Source organism: Sapajus apella, unplaced genomic scaffold, assembly GCF_009761245.1.
Source record: "Sapajus apella isolate SASKATOON/1434 unplaced genomic scaffold, GSC_monkey_1.0 scaffold38, whole genome shotgun sequence".
NCBI classification, from domain to species: Eukaryota; Metazoa; Chordata; class Mammalia; order Primates; family Cebidae; genus Sapajus; species Sapajus apella.
Window position 1 is genome coordinate 6,606,545 of NW_022436978.1, and position 22,456 is coordinate 6,629,000.

The 22,456-nt window shown below is 35.0% G+C and overlaps 1 protein-coding gene and 1 pseudogene across 9 annotated transcripts in view; both read left to right on the top strand.

Moving 5' to 3' along the window:
* ACAP2 (ArfGAP with coiled-coil, ankyrin repeat and PH domains 2) overlaps positions 1 to 22,456 on the top strand; it is a 164,231-nt gene that overhangs the window by 91,331 nt on the left and 50,444 nt on the right. For 4 of the 8 annotated variants that reach the window (XM_032298198.1, XM_032298202.1, XM_032298200.1 and 1 more), the window contains 6 exons: positions 1,929 to 1,987; positions 4,281 to 4,464; positions 9,074 to 9,118; positions 12,908 to 13,003; positions 19,807 to 19,881; positions 21,319 to 21,330. In XM_032298198.1, the coding sequence (XP_032154089.1) occupies positions 1,929 to 1,987; positions 4,281 to 4,464; positions 9,074 to 9,118; positions 12,908 to 13,003; positions 19,807 to 19,881; positions 21,319 to 21,330 (471 nt within the window). The remainder of the gene's footprint in view (positions 1 to 1,928; positions 1,988 to 4,280; positions 4,465 to 9,073; positions 9,119 to 12,907; positions 13,004 to 19,806; positions 19,882 to 21,318; positions 21,331 to 22,456) is intronic. The other 4 variants (XM_032298199.1, XM_032298203.1, XM_032298201.1 and 1 more) reach the window with 1 other exon arrangement.
* On the top strand, positions 12,915 to 15,016 carry LOC116564824 (annotated as a pseudogene). Its single transcript, XR_004275116.1, has 2 exons — positions 12,915 to 13,003; positions 14,152 to 15,016. The product of XR_004275116.1 is annotated as a translationally-controlled tumor protein pseudogene (transcript).

Genomic DNA, 22,456 nt, shown 5'->3' on the forward strand with positions numbered 1-22,456 from the left:
GTTCTCTTTTCATTGGTTTTATGTTTCTCTATCTGTCCTTTAAATTAATCTAGTTAATGTGTTATTTGTTTCTTCTTAATTCATTCAAAAATCTGTTGTTTCATATTTATACTGTAATTCTTCATATTTTAAAGTTATTTTTAAATTTAAATATAACAAAATTGATTTTTTGTGGCATATAACTTTATGGGTTTTGATAGTTGCATACAGTTTGGTCTCCACACCAAAATCAAGATGCACAACAGTTTCATCAACTTCCCAGAATCCCTCATGTTGCTCCATTATCAACCCTTCCATCCTCCTTCCATCAGTGGAAATGGCTGATTTGTTTTTCATCCCCTCAGTCTTGCCCTTTCCTCAATGCCATACAAATTTTGTTTCACTTAGCAAAATGCATTGAGATTCACCTATGTTGTTGCATGTATTAAAAATCTTTCCTTTTTATTCCTGAGTAGTAATATATGAATATACTGTAGTTTGTTTCTGTATTCACCAGTTGAAAGACATTTGGGTATTTTCATTATTTTGGCAATTAGGAATGAATCTGCTATAAACATTTCAGTACAGGTTTTTGTGTGAACATAAGTTTTATTTATTTATTTATTTTGCCAAATACCTAGGATTGGGATTGTTACATTTCATGTACATGTAATTTTAATTTTATATGATTTGGAAGGTTTTAAACTATAGATTCTGTCTCTAAACTCTGTTCAGGGTATCAGTTTCTTCTTGAATGAACCTTGGTAGTTTTTGTCTTTCACAAAATATGTCCATTTTATCCATTGAATTTATAGGCCTACAGCTGTTTCTCAGCTTCACAGATTATCTTTTTAATATATATGCAATCCATGATAAAGACATGTCTCTCCTTAATGTTTGAAATTTGTGTCTTCTTTTGAGCTTTATGAATTTTATAATCTTTTAAGAACCAGATGTTTGGATTCTTTGATTTTTCTCTAGTAACTTTCTGTTTTCTATTTAGTTGACTTCTACTCTGATCTTTATTATTTTCTTTCTTCTGCTTACTTTTGGTTTAGTACTTTGAGTTTAACATAATACAGACAAATTTAATTTCTCTCTGGAAGTAAATTGACAGATTTCGAACCCTAAATCCAGATTCCCGTGGAATGTGTGTATGTGGTATTTAGGAGAAAACAGAAGACAGAACTTCGGAGATAAATAAATTGTGGTATTGTTTTTAATTAGTAGAAGAACAGAGAATTTTTCTTTCGGATATTGATCTTTCTGCCTGTTCATCTAACTTTATTTCAAACTCTGAATGAAGTATATCTGTAGATTATTAAAGGTGGAATTCCCATGATAAGCATTTTGATGTTTATAATACACAGAGCCATTTGTGCTAAATATGTGGCATCATTTAAATGGGGCAAAATACTATCTGGCGGAATAAAATTTTATTCTTGTCTCTAATGTTAGCAGTTATTTAACCTAAATGTTTACTTGAATTCAAAATAGTCATTTAAGTCCCCAAGTCTTCCCAAATGAGCAGCCTCTGCCTCAGCTAAGGTATATGGCATTTCTGGAGTTGTTTTCATTTGGTATGCTGTGATATATTGGAGTAAGTAATTTCTGTAATGTATGGAGTGGAATTTGTATTCCTGTTTTAGGTTGTCTTCCAAAGCCTGAATTAAGGAAATACGTTGCTCCACTGTTTGAACATTCTACTTAAATATTAAAGCAGATTTGTTTTTCTCTGTAAATAGAAGTAGTTTTATTTTTGAGAGATGAAATTGGCTTATCTGTTTTGGGTTCCATTTTTAAATGCTTATTTCTTTTGTAGTCTTCAAGAAGAGATATAGGTGGTATTACAATTGGAGAATTGATGAAGGGATGTGACATTTATAGCACTGTAAGAAAATTATTTTATTTACTTTTCTAATCACTTGATATCACATTTTATTTTTTAGATCCTGTTTGACCAAACTCAGAGATCAATTAAAGCACAGCTTCAGAACTTTGTTAAAGAGTAAGTCAATTGCAGTGAAGAGGAAAGAAAATCAACTAGTTAATGATTAATCTGGGAGTTGGTATCTTTTGGAAGAAATTATATACCATGAATCATTGAAAATATTGGAGTTTTTGTTTGCTTTGTGAAATGTATGCTGCATTTCTTCCTAAATTACTCTGTAAGAAAGTCAGACTTGATGTCTTTCAGTGAATCACTTACTCCATGAATATGTGTTCTGGAGAATACTTAGCTAGGATACATAGCTATAGGTTTAAAAAATTGCTTTAATGTAAATAATCTAATTGGCCTTTCACAATCCAAAGCAAACCCCAAAAAGGGTTGAAATACTATTAGTTATTGTAGTTGAAACTATGTTTTCCATTATTTCAATGTGACATTTTCTTTGAAGAGGAGATAATGGAATATATGAGAATGAGTCATGAAAGTACATAATTTTTGTTACATATGAGTATTTTCTGTCACATTCATCACATTTTCTTTGTGAAATAAAATAGAACTAGAAATTTTAAAAAATCAGAAATTTCCGTATTAGGAAAGTTTTTCTTTTTCACATTAATAATACAGTTTTTCTCTTTAGATTCCTGATTAAGAATATATAAAATTACAGATAAAGTTGATTATAATAGAGCTGTAAAGTGGTGTTAGATCTCATTAAGATAGCACACTGTTTTAATAGGTTAGAATTTGTTGTTCTGGAGGTTATGTATTACAGTTTTGTTTTTTTTTGTTTCTTTTTTTAATATAGAGACAGAGTCTGACTCTGTTACCCAGGCTGGAGTACAGTGGCTTGATCATAACTCACTGTAACCTTGAATTCCTGGGCTGAAGTGAGGTCTCAGCCTCCTGAGTAGTTAGGACTACAGGCATACACCATCACTTCTGGCTAATTTATCTTTTATTTTTTATTATTTGTAGAGACAGGTTTCACTGTGTTGCGGAGGTTAGTCTCAAATTCCTGGCCTCAAAGCAGTCTTCTTACCTTGACCTCCCAAAACACTGGGATTACAGACATGAGCCTCTGCATCCAACCAGATTCTTTATAAATTACTGTGTAATAGATTAACACTCAGAACGTCTTCGTAGAATGCACACATAACAGTTTATGGCTTCTTTCAAAGAGTTGAATATATTTCTTACATATACTTTATTATGATTTTTATAAAATCATTTATCTTCAAGTTATTTTACCCAACTCTGTAGTAGAAAAATAAAAGCAAAGGGATGTTATATGACTTAAGATCATTCATGAACCAAGTGTTTCAAATTTTCAGACTATTAAAAGGGATATTGTTACTCTTTGCTGATGCAACAATTCTTTCAGAAATTGATGTGTTCCAGCTTAGGGAATAATGTGAGACCACAGAAATAAAAAATAAAAATTGGCCTTGTGTGGTGGTATGTGACTATATATAGTCCCAGCTACTTGAAAGGCTTTAGGTGGTAGATTGCTTGAGCCCAGGAGTTCAAGGCTGTAGTGAGCTCTGATCATGCCACAGCATGAGAAACAAATGTTGTTTCTTAAAGTCTGGTCTGTAGACCACCCGTAGTAGTAAAATTAAAGGTGTGTCTTAAACTCCTCAGTTTTCTAGCATTTGTCCTGAAGGCTAAAGAATTATAATCTCTCAGAAAGGACTCTGGAATTTGCATTTTTAATAAGTGCCCTATAGTGATTCTTATGTATACTACTGTTTAAAAATCATTTGGTGAAATAATGGTACATGTCACTGGAGTTGTCTTTAGAAAGACAGTTAACTTTTCCTTCATGTTTCTGTAATGTTAACTTGATAATTTATTTTCACCTCAAGTTATGTAGATTTAAATAATGAAATTTAGCTTTCTCAGGATTTATACAAAATTGAGAAACTATATAATGTTTTAGTTTGAAGAGTAAATGTATTTCAGTGAGAGGTGAAACAAAAAATGGAGGAACATAGGAATTAAATTCTAAATGTTACTTTACTAAAGTGTTTGTTTTTTCGAGATGGAGTGTTGCTCTGTCGCTCATGTTTGCAACCTCCACCTCCTGGGTTCAAGTGATTCTCTTGCCTCAGCCTCCCAAGTAGCTGGAACTACTGGCGTGTGCCACCACGCCCAGCTTATTTTTTTGTATTTTTATTAGAGACGGGGTTTCACCATGTTGGCCAGGATGGTCTTGATCTCTTGACCTCATGATCTACCCACCATGGTCTCCCAAATAATGGGATTACAGGTGTGAGCCACTGCGCCCAGCCTGCTAAGGTTTTTTAATGAAGCAAGTTATAAAAGTTTCACCAAGTTTTTCTTTTTTTAGAGATCTTAGAAAATTCAAAGATGCCAAGAAGCAATTTGAAAAAGTCAGTGAAGAAAAAGAAAATGCGTTAGTAAAAAATGCCCAAGTACAAAGAAACAAACAACATGAAGTTGAAGAAGCCACCAACATTCTGACAGCAACAAGAAAATGTTTTCGACATATAGCCCTCGATTATGTGCTTCAGGTATATGTTTTCTTACTGTGTATGTTTTCAGACAGTGCCTACTAAACAGGTTTTTACTTTTCAGTGATTGCCCTAAGAAATATAAATACTTTTACTTTGAGGTTAAAGTTAAAACATTATCTTTTGTGGAAAATTTCCATCTGTGTAGCTGTTCATGTATCCATGTGTGTATGGATATATAGTCCTTTGGTTCTGAGTTCTGCAGCTTTTCTCTTAACATTATATTCCACATTTAAAAATGTTTAAAAAGCATTTTTAGTTGCTATATTTTATTCTCTGGAATTGCTATATCAGTTTATCCTTTATTATACCAATTTATTATTTCAGTAAATTTAGGGGTACAAGTGGATTTTTGGTCACATGATGAACTGCATAGTGATGAAGTGTCAGCTTTCAGTGTATCTGTCACTCCAGTAGTATACATTGTACCCAACAGGACATTTTTCATCCCTCACCTTCCTCCTACTTTCCCCCTTTTTGAGTCTTCAGTGTACATTATACCACTCTGTATGCCCCTGAGAACCTGTAACTTAGCTCCTACTTATAGTTGACAATATACGGCATTTGGTTTTCCATTCCTTCGTTACTTGATTTAGGATAAGGGCCCCTAGTTCAATCTAAGTTGCTGTAAAAGGCATTTATCGTGTTCAAGTTTTACTGACAATAGGGAAAATATAATTTTCAGTAATTGTGAGTGTTAATAACGTCTTTACATTTCTTATTTCTTTAGAGTAGATTCTTAGAGGTACTAAGGCTCACTATATTGCGAAATAAAAACTCTTTCTAGAAGTAGTGTTATCATATTTTTGCATTAGGTGCTGTTTTTAAAAACTAGAAATCTGTATTTGGTAAGTTGCTTGGTCATCTTCCAGTCTAACGTATAATTGAAGCTAGTGTGAGTGTGATAAGTCTCCAAAGATACTTGAGACACATGAAAACTGAAGGCATATTATTTTGTGTGTTTCTGTATATCATGGAATTTAAAGCCTAAAAAACCTTTAAAGCTTAGGGAATTACCTTACATAAATCTCCTTTCACAAAACAGTAGTGGCTGTCCTCAGAGATTGTTTACTTCACGATGATCACAGAGTACTTCCTTAAAAAGTATACAAGTAACCAAATAGAAATTACTGATTAAAAATTACTTAGGTAACTTTGCAAAACAATAGAAAATTAAGTTTTTTTTCTATTAAGTTCCTATTCAGTAAGTGGGAAGTTAAATTTTTAAAATGAATAGACTTTACTTTTGGAGGAAAGGTTACTAGACTGGTGTAGTCTGTATCCTAGGTCCTGTTATCTACCTCACATTCATACATCAGTTTCTGCTGTAGTATGAGTACTCACCCTGCCTAACCCACTGAAATGGTTCATGCAAGGGATTTATTCACTAGACATAATTCAGTTTTTAACCAACTTGACTATTCTGTTTTACTGCAGTGGTAGGCCATAACCCTCCTTCTTGAAACAATCTTTTATCTTGATTTGTCTGAATCTGCTTTTAGGTCTTCCTTCTAACTTCTGTTTCTTTTCCATTTCTGTCTTGGGCTTCACTCCTTTGTCTGCCTTTTTACTTTCCTTTTTAGGGTCCTATCTTTGGTTTTATTATTTTCTTACGTTATTGTTTTCTGTCAGTCTCATCATACCCCTTACTTGAATCACTACCTGTTGTTATAGGTAGGTGACCAAATATTTTTTTCACAGAGGTACTTCGTTGTCATTGTGTTCATAATTGAAGCCTCTCATTTTCCAAAATGGCTTCTCTTTCTATTTTGCCCTCAATCTAATTGAATGGTGTCACTCTTTTACTCTCTCAGTAGTTCAAAATGAGAGAATTGTATCAGATATTCTCCTCACTCTAAGCCATTACATCTAGCTGCCAAATGTGTTGAAAATTTCTCCTATGTACCTCTTAAATTGGTTCTTTCTTCACCCTTGCTGCAGCCCTAACCAAGTCTTATTGTTTCTTGCTTGGAGTATTAAGATATTCTCATAAAATTGGTCTGCCTTGCATTGCTTTTACCTGCCCTGTCATTAATTCATTCTGTTTTGTGATCAGGGTTACTCAGACTTCTCCAGGCCAGAGGAATTATTTTTGCCTCTACCTTCTCTGTGTTGCCGTATTTTCGTACACATGGCAGTTAGACTATTTACATGTTTATTGTAAATATTTATTTTTATATATTTTTCTATTTCTAAATTGTATCCCTAGCATCTAGTTTAGTGGTTAGAAAATAGATATGTAATAATTGTTTTTTGAGAGCGCAAATGGCTTAATGTTACAAATTTTATTTTAGGAGGGATAGCTAAAATTTTCATTATCTTTAAACTTATATATTATTTTCTTGGGTGTCCATACAATAGTTGTAAGTTAGGAATTCTCACACTGCCTCCCAACCACCACTTCCCCCATCGCCCAACAAATAACTATGTTTGTGATTTTTCTGATGGGAACTATGGCATCATTTTATGGCCTTTATTTCATTTATGTCTACTTTAGAGAATAGTAAGTAAATAAATATCCAAATATATGAAATTTGTCATGCTTCTCTAAATATTTGAGTTTACTTTTTTCCTCCAAGAATTTAAATGCTGTATAATATAATTTAAATATTATATGAAAATCCTATTTTATATAGCATTTACATTTTTATATATAACATTTAAATTTAAAAATTTTATATAGCATTTAAAATTTTTCAACTAGAAAAAAAGACATGTAAAGCAGACATTTTAACATAATTCAACATTTGAGTAGTAGGCTATTTGTAGCTTCTGCTTTACTTAGAGCATTTGAAAGTTAATATTGTAGTTCTCCAAAGTCAATAGGCCTTGAAATACATGCAGAAGAAACTAGTCTTGTTTGTTTGTTTGTTTCTGAGAAGGAGCCTTGCTCTGTTGCCTAGGCTGGAGTGTAGTGATGTGATCCCAGCTCATTGCAACCTCCGTCCCCAGGGTTTAAGTGATTCTCCTGCCTCAGCCTCCCAAATAGCCGGGATTACAGGCGCCCACCACCACGCCTGGCAAATTTTTATATTTTTAGTAGATATGGCATTTTACCATGTTGGCCAGGCTGGTCTCAAACTCCTGACCTCAAGCGATTCACCCGCCTGAGGTATAAGGATGAGCCGTCATGCCTGGCCAGAAACTAGTCTTATAGTTAAGTAAAGTTACTTAGATTTTTCTTGTCCTATTTTAATGTTTTATTTAGTGCTTTGAAATTATTTGATAAAATATAGAATTCAGTGGGAAGAACATATTTAAAAGATATAATCTTTTGACAGTATTGGCAAAAAGTGAATGATTCTTTTCTTAGATAAACATTTTATTTCATTAAGCTGATATATAATAACAGACAAAAATAAAATGTTTGTTGTGAATTTCTAGAGTTGGGAGAGATCCCATCAAAGGCAGGTATCTTAATTTAATGCTCTTTCAGTAAATTTAGTCTAATTAAAACATTTACTTAAGATCTGGCTGGGTGCAGGGGCTCATTCCTGTAATCCCAGTGCTTTGGGAGGGCAATGTGGGAGGATTGCTTGAATTGAGGAGCTTGAGACCAGATTGTGCAACATAATGAGAACCTATCTTTATGAAAAGTAAAAAAAATTAGCTGGATCTGGTACTATGTACCTATAGTCCCAGCTACTCGGGAAGCTGAGATGGGAGAATTGCTGGGGTCTAAGGCAGGGGGATTGCGTGGCCAGGAATTTCAGGCTGCAGTGAGTTCTGATCATGCCACTGCACTCCTGCCAGAGTGGGCAACAGAGTGAGACTTTGTCTCTAAAAACAAAACAAAATCTGTTAATTTATTTAAGAAACATTTACTGAGTGCTTAGTGTTGCTACTACAGCTGGGATTAAGACAGAGGCCCTGGTCTGTCTAGAACTTACACTTCGGTTAGGGAAAAGACACAAATCAGAAAATATAAGGTAGTTATAAATGTTCTGAGTAAAATAAATAGGGTTGGTATACTAGACAGTGCATATGAAGCTACTGTAGACCTTTGTGAGAAGGTGGTATTTAAGTTGAGACCTGATTGGTGTGAGATAGCGTTGTATCCATCTAAGCAGAACGTCACAACATGTAGACAAAACAGTCAGTACAAAGGCATTGAGGTAGACACGGTCCTGGGCTGTGGTTGGTGCACAGAAAGGGGGAAAGTAATAGAAAGCTAGGTTAAAGAAGTAGGTAGAGGCCACATCACAGTGGGCCTTGCCAGCCATGGTAGGAAGTTGGAGGGTGTTATGGTAGAGGTAACATGATCTTATTTATATTTTTATTATTTATATTGATGAGCAATTAGAATAAAGAGGGTGGGGAAAAAAGATGGAATTCCCAGAACTTCAGATGTCAGAATACTTCCATCACTCTAATATAGTTTAAATAACTAGCTTTTCTTTTAGCTCAGAAATATAAGAGGATTTCATGGGAATGTTTGTCTTAACTGTGTTTTGCAAATGGATGGTCGAAGGATCAAAAACTTGAGCTGTGTTTTTGTTTGCTTTTTGGAAAAGTATTAACCATTAAAATAAACAAGTTTTACAATATTACATTATAGATTAGCTTTAAAATAATGCATGGGTGATTAACCAGATGTGTTTTCCCTCAGATTAATGTTCTTCAATCAAAAAGGAGATCAGAAATCCTAAAATCAGTAAGATATTAATTGAAATGATGTTTTAAATATTTTAATATGAAACTAAATGTACACATTTAGGTGTTGAAAGAGCATCTGGTATATACATGGCAAGGTTTATGATTGCTCTTCTTTTTGATCTTCGTTTGTATTTGTGGCACTGAACTTCTTTTTGTCTCCTTCATGTTATAGTTGTTTGTGTAATATATCTGTTGATACACGTGAGGTCCATGAAGGCAGACTGTGTACTGTTCCGTTTTTGTTTTCTTTTCTACTCTTATGTTGCTTTACATGCACTAGATGCCCAGTACCATTTGATGAATAACTAAAAGTGTTTGGTGTGAAAACCTGTGAGAATATTTCAGAATTGTTTTGAGAGTTACGAAGATAAAAACTGTTACATTTAGGCTTTGGATTTTTTTCTCACTTGTTTTGCCTTAAACATTTTTGCCCAGCCTCTCAACATATTTACATTTTTCTCTGTAATTTTTTGCATTGTTTGGACTTTAAAAATACTCGAGATTGAGGATTTACATGAATACTATCATTTGGAGAATTTTTCCGTTAAAGTTGAGGATGGATCAGTCTTTTGGTTTCTTCTTTGGTATGCAGTTACAAAACCAGTGGGATGAAATTTGGTGATCACTTATTTCCTTGAGCCTCTTCACTCACATGATGATTGTTTTTTGGTGAGGAGCCCTTTTTTTTGATCTTAAAACTAATGAAGGCCGGTTGCCAGGGCTCACGCCTGTAATCCTAGGACCTTGGGAGGCCAAGGCGAGCGGATCACCTGAGGTCAGGAGTTCAAGACCAGACTGTCCAACGTGGTAAAACCCCATCTCTACTAAAAATACAAAAAAATTAGCTGGGCATGGTGGCAGGCACCTGTAATCCCATCTACTTTTGGAGGTTGAGGCAGGAGAATCACTTGACCCTGGGAGGCGGAGGTTGCACTGAGCCGAGATCACACCATTGCACTCCAGCTGGGTTACAAGAGTGAAACTCTGTCTCAAAGAATCCAAAAAAAAAAAACCCAAAACTAATGAAGAAGTGACGGGGCATGATGTGGTATAGCATAGCACTCTTTATATTTTGATAGCCTTAGTAATAATCTCTCAGCTTTGAATTATTTACTGACATTTCCCCCATAAGGCTATACTTAAGTTGCCTTAGATTCTGTCCCCACCTAGCTTTTTTCTAAATTTTGTGTATATATTTGTGTCATATCTTATTAGGTAAACACATTGTACTTCCTGTTTTTAAAAGATAATGTTTATACCTCTCTTGTTTTCCAGATTGACAGTAATGTGTATTAATTGTAGAAAAATTAGAATGTATATGAAGAAAATATAAAAACTACCTAGAAATTCTGCTACCAAGGGGGAGCCACTAATAATATCTTGGCATACATCTTCATCTTTTTCTCTCTTTCTGTGTGTGTGCATGTATGTGCGTGCGTGTATGTGCATGCGTGTGTGTGTGTACATATGTACATGAACTTGTATATATGCCTTTTAAAATCATATTTTTTAATTGGAATCATTCCCCCATACTATTTTATAACTTTCTTTTTTCACTAATACACTGCGAAGTTACATGTGATTAAATATCCTTTATTTAGATGATGGCTTTGTGGCCAGGTAGAAATCTACCACGTGAATATACTAGGGGTTGGCAAATGTTTTCTGTAAAAGTCCAGGTAGTAAATATGGTAAGTTTTATAGGCCTCATGGTCTCTGTCGGAATTACTGTGCTATTATAATGAGAAAGACAGTATGTAAATGAATGGTCATGGCTGTGTTCCAATAAAACTTATTTAGAAACACAAAAATTTGAATTTCATACAATTTTCACATATATATTTCATATATTTTTATTATCTTTAAATCATTTAAAGATGTAAAAACCATTAATAACTCATGGACTATCAAAAAACAACTGGTGAGGCCTAATAAAGTTTGCAGGTCATAGTTTACTGACCTTGAAGAAATATACAACAAATTAATTTCACCTATTAATGAATATTCAAATAATTTCCTTGTTTTTGACATTAAAACATTGCTAGCATTGTCGTGATCATTCTAATGAATAAACCTGTTATTTTCTTAGGATAGATTTATAAACTAGAGATTACATAGTTAAAGGATTTAGGCTTTGGAAAAATATTGTCCAATTTCAAGGGTTATACAGTATTTCCCCTAATACTGTGTGAAAATGAATATTTCTCCACATTTTACGAACATTGAGCACTCCAGTTTCTCCCCCAAACTCCCCCTAGTTTGGTGGATAGAAAGCATGATCTCATTACTCAGTTTTGCATTTCGTTAATACAAATGAGTTTAAACATTTTTCCATATTTTTTTTTTTGGCCACTTATGTACCTCCTGTGTCGTTTGTCTCTTTTTCTGTTGGAGTGTTCATCTTTTCATGTTGATTTGTAACATCTCTTACATCTTAAGACTGTTAACTCCTTGTCATGTGTTTTTTCCTAGTTTATCATTTGTCTTTTAATATGCTTGTTTTGCATTTTAATGTACAGGCATGTTTTATATTTTTATGTAGTCCTAGCTATTAATCCCATCCCTCTTTTAAGATTTTTAATTGATTTTTTAAATAATTCATTTGTTTTTATTATATTCACAAATTTGGGCAATGATTACCATTATCTAATTCCAGAATAATTTTCCTCTTCTGAGTTTTACCTTTTGTCTCTGTGTTTTAATAGTTTTTTTTTTTTTGGAGGATTTTTGAGTATTAAGGACTTTATGACCTACTTTAGACTTCAGAAAATTTAACAGATGCCACTTGTTAAAAATAACATGGATGTTTAGAATATTTTTTCAGTATTATTCATGTAATTATAGAATTCCTTTTATGTAAAAACTTAATAAAATTGAGGGTGATTTTTCTGTTTAAAATAGGTAAAATATGATAAAACTTGGACAAATCTCACCCCATTAATGTTAAGTTTTTAGATTTGGTGGTATGACTTAAGAAACCTCCATATTGGCAAATTCAGTTGATTCATTTTATTTTGGTATCTTGAGAGAAAAACCAGCTTTCTCCTACTTGAGATTGTGCTTGGTGCTCTGGGAGACTGTAAAGTGTTTGTGTTTTATTTTGAGCACTTTATTTTCCTCTGTCTTATCTTTTTGTCTTTTTTTTACAATTTAAAGTTTGTCAGTGAGCTTGGTTGAAGGAGCACATAAAAATGGATGTAGAAAGAGTTACTGAAAATTGGATAATTTGAATCTGCTGTATACATTTTGATCACCTAGAAATACTCTAAACAATTAAAATTTGGGGCATTAAAAAAAACTTTAAACCACTGGGAAATTTCTTTTAAATAAAACTTATTTTCATTGTATTTTAAAACATTTTTGAAATACTCTTTTAAAACAGATGACTCAGTTTAATTTTCAAATAGGTTTGATGAGCTGAGCACGGCGGCTCATGCCTATAATGCCAGCACTTTTAGAGGCCGAAGTGGGAGGATTGCTTGAGCCCAGGAGTTCAAGATCAGCCAGGGTAACGTGCTGAGACTTGGTCTTTACAAAAGAATAAAAAAATTAGCTGAGTATGGTGGCACATGCCTGTGGTCCCAGCTACTTAGGAAGTTGAAATGGGAGAATCTCTTGAGCCTGGGAGGTTCAGGTTGTATTGAACTCTTCTTTGTGCCACTGCATGCCAGGCCTGGGCAACAAAACAAGATCCTTTCTCCTGTCTGTCTGTCTGTCTATCTATATAAAATATTTCAGAATGTTTAGGTCTAGATTTTAAAATGGTCATCTTTTTTTCCCCCATTAGATGTTATCATTTATGTATGCCCATTTGGCCTTCTTTCATCAAGGATATGATCTGTTTAGTGAACTTGGACCCTACATGAAGGATCTGGGTGCACAGGTAATGTTGCACTATATTTCTTAATTCAGTTTTATACACTGATATTTGTATTTTTAAAGAAATTTAGCATATTGGAGGTGTATTAATCTGTTCTCAACACTGCTATAAAGAGCTGCCTCAGACTGGGTAATCTAGAAAGGAAAGGTCTAATTGACGCACAGTTCTGCATGACTTGGGATGCCCCAGGAAACTTACAATCATGGCAGAAGGCAAAGAGAAAGCAAGGCACCTTCTTCACAAGGTAGTAGTGGGGAGAATGAACGCAGTATCAGGAGGACTTGACATTTCATTTACTTAATGAAGAATGAAGTTTAATGCTACAGCAGATTTATATATGGGTTAAATTCCCAAATGTTTGCTGTTTGAGTATACCCAAAAATGAAATCAACGGTAAAAAGAACTTTATGGTATAGATTGTATATGAAGGTATTGAAAAGGAGAATTTAAAAACAAAGTGTTTGTTCTGCAGTCTACATAACTGGACTTATTTTTAAATGTCTTACATTTGGATAATTGAGTTATTGTTCCAATTTGCTTTTTATTTGAGTTATAGCTCTTTTTTTATTTTCCAAAAAATGGTGTCTTGCTATTTGAATAAAAAACATTTAGAATCTTAAAGTTACAGAGCTCTTGGGTACTTTTTCATTTCATACAGTCACATGTGGCTATCTGTGGCTATGTATAGTTCTCTACATATATACAAATTTTATATATATAAAAATTTCGTTATGTTCAAATTATTTTTACATAGCTGATCAGAACTTTATATTAGATCTGTTCTGGGGATATTGTTTTTTATTGAGAAACATTCTCAATTTAACAGTGTTCTTAGGTGATTTTCTTTCTCAAGATGTTTCAGTTTAGTTTTACAAAGAAGGGGATTAATGATGAAATACAGAGTTTAGGCCAGGCGCCATGGCTCATGCCTATAATTCCAGCACTTTGGGAGGCTGAGGCGTGCAGATTACTTGAGGCCAGGAGTTTGAGACCAGCCTGGCCAACATGGTGAAACCCTGTCTCTGCTAAAAATAGAAAAATTAGCTTTTCCGCCGGCTCCCCACTCCCCACTGAGTGCCGCTCTGCCTACGTCGCTCTCCCTCAGAGCTCTGGGCTCCTGCTAACCTAGCGCCACCGTGGTCTCCCTTCAGCCGCCATCATGATTATTTACCAGTACCTCATCAGCCACATTGAGATGTTCTCTGAAATATACAAGATCTGGGAGATCGCTGAAGGGCTGTGCCTGGAGGTGGAGAGGAAGATGGTCAGTAGGAAAGAAGGTAACATTGATGGTTCGATTATTGGTGGAAATGCCTCCGCGGAAGGCCCTGAGGGCGAATGTACGGAAAGCACAGTAATCACTGGTGTCGATATTGTCATGAACCATCACCTGCAGGAAACACATTCCACAAAAGGAGCCTGCAAGAAGTACATCAAAGATTACATGAAATCAATTAAAGGCAAACTTGAACAGAGACCGGAAAGAGTAAAACCTTTTATGACAAAGGCTGTAGAACAAAGCAAGCACACCTTTGCTAATTTCAAAAACTACCAATTCTTTATTGGTGAAAACATGAATCCAGATGGCATGGTATTGGACTACTGTGAGGATGGTGTGACCCCATATATGATTTTCTTTAAGGATGATTTGGAAATGGAAAAATGTTAACATAATTGGCAGTTACTTCCGATCTATCACCTGTCATTGTAACTGGCTTCTGCTTGTCATCCACACAGCACCAGGACTTAAGAGAAAGGGGACTGATGTCATCTTGAGCTCTTTATTTATTTTGACCATGATTTATTTGGAGTGGAGGCATTGTTTTTAAGAAAAACATGTCATGTAGGTTGTCTAAAAATAAAATGCATTTAAACTCATTTGAGAGAATGCTTTGTAGTTTAATATATATTTAAACCAAATTCATCCTGTAGTGTTCCTGGAGAAGCTAGAGACTGGTTGTAAGCTACTAGAAAGAATTAAGACTCATCAATTAACCTCTACGAAACTACTTCTGGGACTGGAATGTAAAAAAGAATCAAAGGTTTTGATTGTGATTTGCAATAAAGGGAAAGACCATCCTCATAGCAGTGCCAACATCTGAAGTGGAGCCTTACACATTTCACCATCTACAACGGAAGTAGTTAACTGGAAGAGTCTACCCAGAGAATAAAAATAGACTCCTTCAGTTGGAAGCAACTTTGTCTCAGTAGATAAAGAGAGCCAAGTCTCTTGGGATGAATGTTAAACTCCCTGGTAGCTAGAACAGGGGCTGACTGGCAAATTAGCCTGTTCAGCCACCTGTTTTGTACACTTTAAGGTGTTTGGTTGCATTTTTAAATGGTTGAGGGGAAAATAAAAATTTAAAAAAAAATTAAAAAATTAGCCAGGTGTGGTGGCGTATGCCTGTAATCCCAGTTACTCCAGAGGCTGATGCAGGAGAACTGCTCGAGCCTGAGAGGCAGAGTTCACAGTGAGCCAAGATTGGGCCACTGGACTTCAGCCTGAGTGACAAAGGGAACCGGTCTCAAAAAAAGGAAAAAAAAGAAAAATAGAGTTCAAGGAAAAAGATAAGAGTGGAATGGGAATTGAATTTACTGACCAGAGTGTATGTCAGGTGTGGTGTGTGTATGTGTGTATGCCATGGATTACATGAATTCTGTTTTCTGCCTTGGCAGAACTTAGTCTCTCAGGAGAAACCAACAAGTCACCACACTGGTAATCTCTGTGCTGAATACCTTATGTGGGTGTAACAGTTGGGATTAGGTTTGCTTGCAAATAATAGAAAACTGACAATACTAGTAGCTGAAAATAGAGTTTTATTTCTCTTATGTAAAGTCAAATGCATGGTATAGTGGCTACTTGGTTAGCAGGAATGCAGGCGTATTTTTTTTATTCTAACTCATCGTTCAAAGTGGCTAATCAAGTCACTAGCTATTATACCCAAATTACAGCTAATAGGAAGAAGGAGAGAAGAATGAAAGATACATTTTCTCTCTTTAAACACATTTCCTAGAAATTGTACATATTACTTCTAAGTATATCCAATGCCAAGTGCTTAGTCACAGGGTCACAATAGTTGAAAGGGACATTAACTTTAATACCAGGTAGCCACGTGACCTGCTAGAATTTAGGGGGTCCATTCTTAAGGAAGAAGGAGAAAATAGGAATTGAGGGACAGCTGGCCTTTTCCATCATATCGGAAAGGTTCAAAGTGTTCGGAACATATAGACAGGACATGTAAGCCAGACTTGGGGGGAAGGAAAGACCTTCCTAGGTTTTAGACATCCTCATAATACTATCAAATGTTAGATTGCCCTCTCACATTCAGCATAATTTATAAAAGCAGTATGAGTTCAGTTGCAGTTGACTAGCTGAAATACTTATGTATTTTTAAGACATTTAATCATTTTAGTTTTATAGGTTTTCCTCTACTCTAGATCTCAAATAAAGTTGCAGGTCCTTGGAAAACAACATCTAAGCCACAGACCCTATAGTGCCTAGTGGATAAGATGGCCGGATTGGAGGTGGCCTGTTACGATATTCTTTTCGTAATTGGTAGATAATGGCATCTGAAACTAACTACATGGCAGTAGAGATAGAAGTGGTTAGATTTGAGCGTTAAGATACAGTCAGTTCGAGGGTGGAAGGGCATGAGGAGTTGACAGATATATTAATTTGTGAGGATAAGATGTGTAAGTGGTTGTGTATGGAGCTCAAGAGAGGGACATACACTGAGTCAGTAGCATATAGTTGCTGATTGCAATCACAAGAGTGGGTGAGTTGATGGGAGGTGAGTTAGATATCTCTGAATCATAGAGCTTTTTTTCCTAAAAATTTTTTTCTTTCTTTTGACGGAGTCTCATTCTGGTGGACAGGCAGTGGTGCGATCTCGGCTTACCATAACGTCCACCTCCTGGGTTCCAGCGATTCTCCTGCCTCAGCCTCCTGAGTAGCTGGGACTACAGGCGCATGCCACTATGCCTGGCTAATTTTTTTATTTTTAATAGAGATGAGGTTTCACCATGTTGGCCAGGCTGGTCTGGAACTCCTGACCTCGTGATCTGCCCACCAGGGCCTCCCAAAGTGCTGGGATTATAGATGTGAGCCACTGCACCTGACCCATAGAGCTATTTCATTTATTTATTTCTGTTTATTTTTTGAGATGGAGTCTCACTCTGTCTCCCTGGCTAGAGTACAGTGGTGTGATTTCGGCTCACCACAACCTCCGCCTCCCAGGTTCAAGCATTCTCCTGCCTTAGCCTCCTGAGTAGCTGGGACTATAGGCATGTGCCACCACACCTGGATAATTTTTTGTATTTTTAGTAGAGACAGGTTTTTACCATCTTAGGCAGGATCTCAATCTCCTGACCTCCCAAAGTGCTGGGATTACGGTCATGAGCCAACACACCTGGCCCCATAGAGCTACTTTAAAAAAAAAATCTAGGTGCATAGACATTGTAAAGATTTTTATTTTGTAAGTTAAGGTTGAGGTCCCCTGGTATTGAGTAAAAAGAGAAGCTGACTTGGAATAGGGACCTAAGAAGGACTGATTTTTGAGATGGCTGCGTAAGAGAAGCTGTGTGAGGACGTAGATGAGCAAGGAAGTGGAAAAATAGGAGACTGGCATCATAGGCCAGGAACAGTGTTTCAAAGGGAAGGAGTGGTTATCAGCTTTAATTATTAGAAAGTTAAGTAAACCTAGGACTGAGAAATACCTGTTGGATTTAGCAGCAAAAAGTTGTTACCTCTGTGAGAGATGCTGTTTCCATGAAGTTGGGGACTCAAGCAGTAGAAGTTGAATTACAGTGGGTAGATGAATAGGAAATGGGCAAGTTTAGAAGGTGGCAATATTTTAAAGAAGTTGTGTAATGAAGGAAAGAGGGAAGGAATGTGGTAGCTGGAAGAAGAGTATGGGTTAGAGGTTTTATTAAGGTAGAAGGATTTGCATCAACTTAAAAACAGATGGGAATGGGCCTAGTTCAACAGGGAGAAGTTGAAAAGGAGAAAGAGAAGTGATGATATCTGAGATTGGTGGGAGTGGAAGGGATTGAAAACGAAGAGGGACCAGGGATACCTGCTTAGTTATAGGTACCTATTAAAATTCATAATGTCCAATACTAACACAAACTTTTCTCTGCTCCAAGTTATCTTCCTGATACATTTCCTGGTGTTTAGAAGATAAGACTCTGCCAGTCTTCACATTTCCTCAATTCATGCCTCTCCTCAAACTCCCCGCATCATGAAAGACACGTTTTCTTTATATTTTTTCCCCATAAGAGAGGGGGAATTGTCCCTATTTTTCTGTTGTAATAACAGTGGGGTTAGAGATGCAAGAGACATTTATTACCAATTAGGTAGTAAACCATCACCTACATTGCAGAATTCATATGCAAAGTATATGCATGCATATTTGTAAATATTTTGAATTTGGGGCTTACCTCGTACTGTACTTCAGTGTGAATGAATGAATGAATAATATTTATATGCCACACAATTAGAGCCATAAAAACCATAGGATGCTCAGTCCACTCATTCTGCATAAGAAGCTGTTGTGAGGGTATGTTTTGCTAGTGCAACATGTACAGCTTTACCCACTAAATCAATGCTGCATGTCCCTAAGGTATGTATGTATTAGATCCTAAAGTAGAATAGTGTAGTTGCCACCTATATCAGGTACTTTATGATAGTGATAGTTCTGTTTCATTTCTGTTCTGGGTATTTTTTTTTGTTACTCTTTATTATTCAGTAATATTATCTGTGACCAAGACTTTTTAAAAATGTAGCTTTTAAAAGATACAGCTTACAATGTTTAGACATTTAATGCTTATCTTTATCATATTCCTGCTGATCTGATATGTATGTTTTAATTTATTCATTTATCGAACATGTGTTAATCATTTCGAGGTGGTGGAGGTTCAGAGTTCGAAAGGCATCATCATAGTCTAAACCATGAAACCCACACAATAATATATAACCCAGTTATTGTTAGCTTAGCAAATAGGATTTTAGGAAGCAGGTGCGATTCTCATCACATCTTACTGGAAATCAAATACTTCCTTTATGATGGAAAGGAAAATCATCCTTTCTAAAGCAAAGGAACAAGAAAGAAATGGATTTTATAATCTTACACTAAGTTTTTTGAGCTTTTAAAAATGATCCTTAAGATTGCTGATTTCTTACCTTGGTCTTATGAATGATTACTATTTTTTTTAAGCTTTTTCTTTTATCTGGTGAATTATTTTTTCTTCTTTTGAGATTTGATTATAATATTAGGGAGCCAACCTGAAAACATGAAGAGGCATATTGAATGATTGGAAGTAGCTGTTAGAGTGAATTTGTGAGAGCTGGTTTAGCTGGTTTAGCACTAGTTTAGGTGCACTACTTTTTGCTGTTTGAGAAATAAGTCACCAGTGTCTTCTTTGTTTCTTTTTTTTTCTTTGTTTCTTTTAAGTACCAGAATTTGCTTAGTGGGTCAGCAGGCAGCTTCAGCTAGAGTCATTTTCCTTCTTCAAGGATTGAACGTGTATCATCGCAATACCTGTGATAAGGCCTCTATATGTAGTGGCACCATGACTATTCTTGGAAATGTTTTTTCTAGTGGAGGTTTGGATCTTCTCAAAGAGAACTTGATAGCAGAAAAAAATATGAACTTCTACTTCAAAGTTTAGCTGAAACCTTTTTAAATAAGCTTGAATGGAGTGATTTTTAAATGATATTTATCTGTGAAATGATTTGGAATATGATTTGAAAAAATAATCCATACCTTTTTTTAAGTCTACAGTTTTCTCTTTTTCCCTTTTTACAGTTGGATCGACTGGTTGTGGATGCAGCAAAGGAGAAAAGAGAAATGGAGCAAAAACATTCCACCATTCAACAAAAGGTACCTCAGGGGAAAAATTAAAAATTAATTCAGTTTTATACAATTGCTTGGTTGTTGGTTTATGCAAGGTTTCATTATATTGGAACAAATTCTTTTGAGTTGTTTTAATAATTAAATTGTGCAGATAAATTTCTCCTCTGTTTTTGAAGAGCAAAATATTCTTCAGATATTAAGGTATGTATATTGTTATTTTTTCAGATCAAAACATTTGAAAGCCATGCTCCTCGAACTAGTTTATGAAAACTTGAACTTAGGGCTTTAACTAAGCTAAAAGTGGCTTTTAGTTAGAATTTAAAACACTATCATAATTTCATTTAGGATACTACCAACTCCCTGTAAAAATGTGTGTCCATGTCTGTGTGTTGCGGGGCGAGTTGGGGGTGATGCACCTTAGTGTCAACATGTGTGCTTGCTCTTACAGACTTTACAACTGCAGTCCCTGTCAGGCAGCCTTTCCTCTCTTTCATGTGCTGCTAAAACTTCACTTGCATTGCCTGTTAAATTGCGTAAGCCTAGCTAAACTTACTTTGGAAAAGAAAAGTTTTTAAAAATGAAAACTCAAATATTAAACCAGTTTTTATTTCCTCTTACTAAAAGAGTTGAATGTGACATGCCTGCAACTCAACCTAATAATACTTTCTTATATGTAGTCAGTGATACCTTTTATGTAATTATCTGAAAATAAAAGGAGGGAGTTGAAGTTGAGTATAGAAATGTTAAGTATGTACAAGATGCCTTCTGGCATTGCTTTAAGAAATCTGATTTCTTGGTATTGAGCAGTAAAATCAACTTTTTGATGGCTTTAGAATTTAAAGTACTAGTAAACTATATCTGACGTAGAAGATGTCAGTGGAAAAAATGAAAAAATCAGTGATAAAAGTAAGAAAAATTTAATTGATGATGGATTATTAATGCTCATAGAAAAATAGTATGAAAAAGGGAAAGATTGTCTACAAGACCATCTTTAAAATAGTTACTTTCTAGTTAGTGTCAGGTGAGGCAAACTCCACGTTTTATTTTGTTTTGTTTAAAGTTAGATTAACTTTTGTTTTGGTAATTGTTTTTTTAAGTTGACAAATAAAAATTTTATATAATTAGTTGTGTACAGCGTGATGTTTTGATGGGTAGATAGTTTTAATGACATGATCATGAAAAGATTGTTAAAAATTGGGGCCAATTGTTTTTAATTAAAATGAGATAACATGGTATTTGTAGAAATACATGAATATTTCCTTAAATTGAATTATTTAATAAACATGCATCTTTTAATATCTTTTCCTATTGTGAACACAGTTCCTTGCAAAAATGGTAAATTATTAACTCTAAGAATAACTTACTTGATTTTAAATAATCAACGATTTTCTTTTAAAGAAAATAATGCTTTTTTTGCTCATTATGAATACTCACCTCTTTTCTGCCCTTAAATGCTGACACAAGGCTGCATTACAGGTAAAAAAAAGAATCAGTCAACTGAAAATTAAGGGGAAGTATGTCTCATGTAGTTATTTAGATTTTTCAAAAATTGAAGTTGATCAATTGGAATGATGCTTTGAACATTCATGTGTGGATATGTGCATGCATTTTGGATTTCTGATGGATTTATACCTAGTAGTATAACTGCTGAGTTAGAATGTGTATTAGCTTTAATAGATTGTTTAGCATAAATAGATAATGCTACATTGTTTTTCAGAATGCTATACTATCTTGGCAGACAGCACTGTAGGAGAGTTCCTATTTGCCATCTCATTATGTTATGAGACTTTTAGGTTTTTGCCAATTTGATCAGCGGATATTGACATCTTCTTATAGTTGTAACTTCTTTAGTGACTAATGAGCTTAAGCATCTTATCTTGTATCTGTTGGTCTTTTGCATATCTTACTGTAAAAATGTCTATTAAATCATTCTCTCATTTTTTCACCAGGTTGCCTAATATTTTGACCAAATTCTTAATGTATTTTAGGCATATGTGTTTTTAATTTTCATAGAGCTTATTTTATCAGTCTTAACGGTTGATGCTTTTTGTGTCTTGTTCAATAAATCCTTCCCAATTCAAGATTATGAAGAGACGTCTCTTGTATTATAGATTTGCTTTTTAGGTGATTTTTTTTTGAGACAGAGTCTTGCCGTGTTGCCCAGGCTGGAGTGCAGTGACTTGATCTCGGCTCACTGCAACCTGCACCTCCTGGGTTTAAGCGATTCTCCTGTCTCAGCTTCCCACGTGGCTGGGATTACAGGAGCTCACCGCCACACCCAGCTAATTTTTGTATTTTTAGTAGAGATGGGGTTTTGCCATGTTGTTCAGGCTGGTCTTGAACTCCTGACCTCGGGTGATCTGCACACCTTAGCCTCCCAAAGTGCTGGGATTACAGGTGTGAGCTATTGCACCCAGCCACTTTTTAGATCTTTAATTGGGTTTTTGTGTGTGGTATGAGGTAGAGATCTAATTTCGATTTAATCTGAGCATTGGTACCCGGTTGATCCAGGCTAATTATTAAAAAGTTTGCTCTTTCCCAAATGCTCTGTAGTATATCCTGTGTTATAAATCACATTTCCATATATGTGAGGTACATTTCA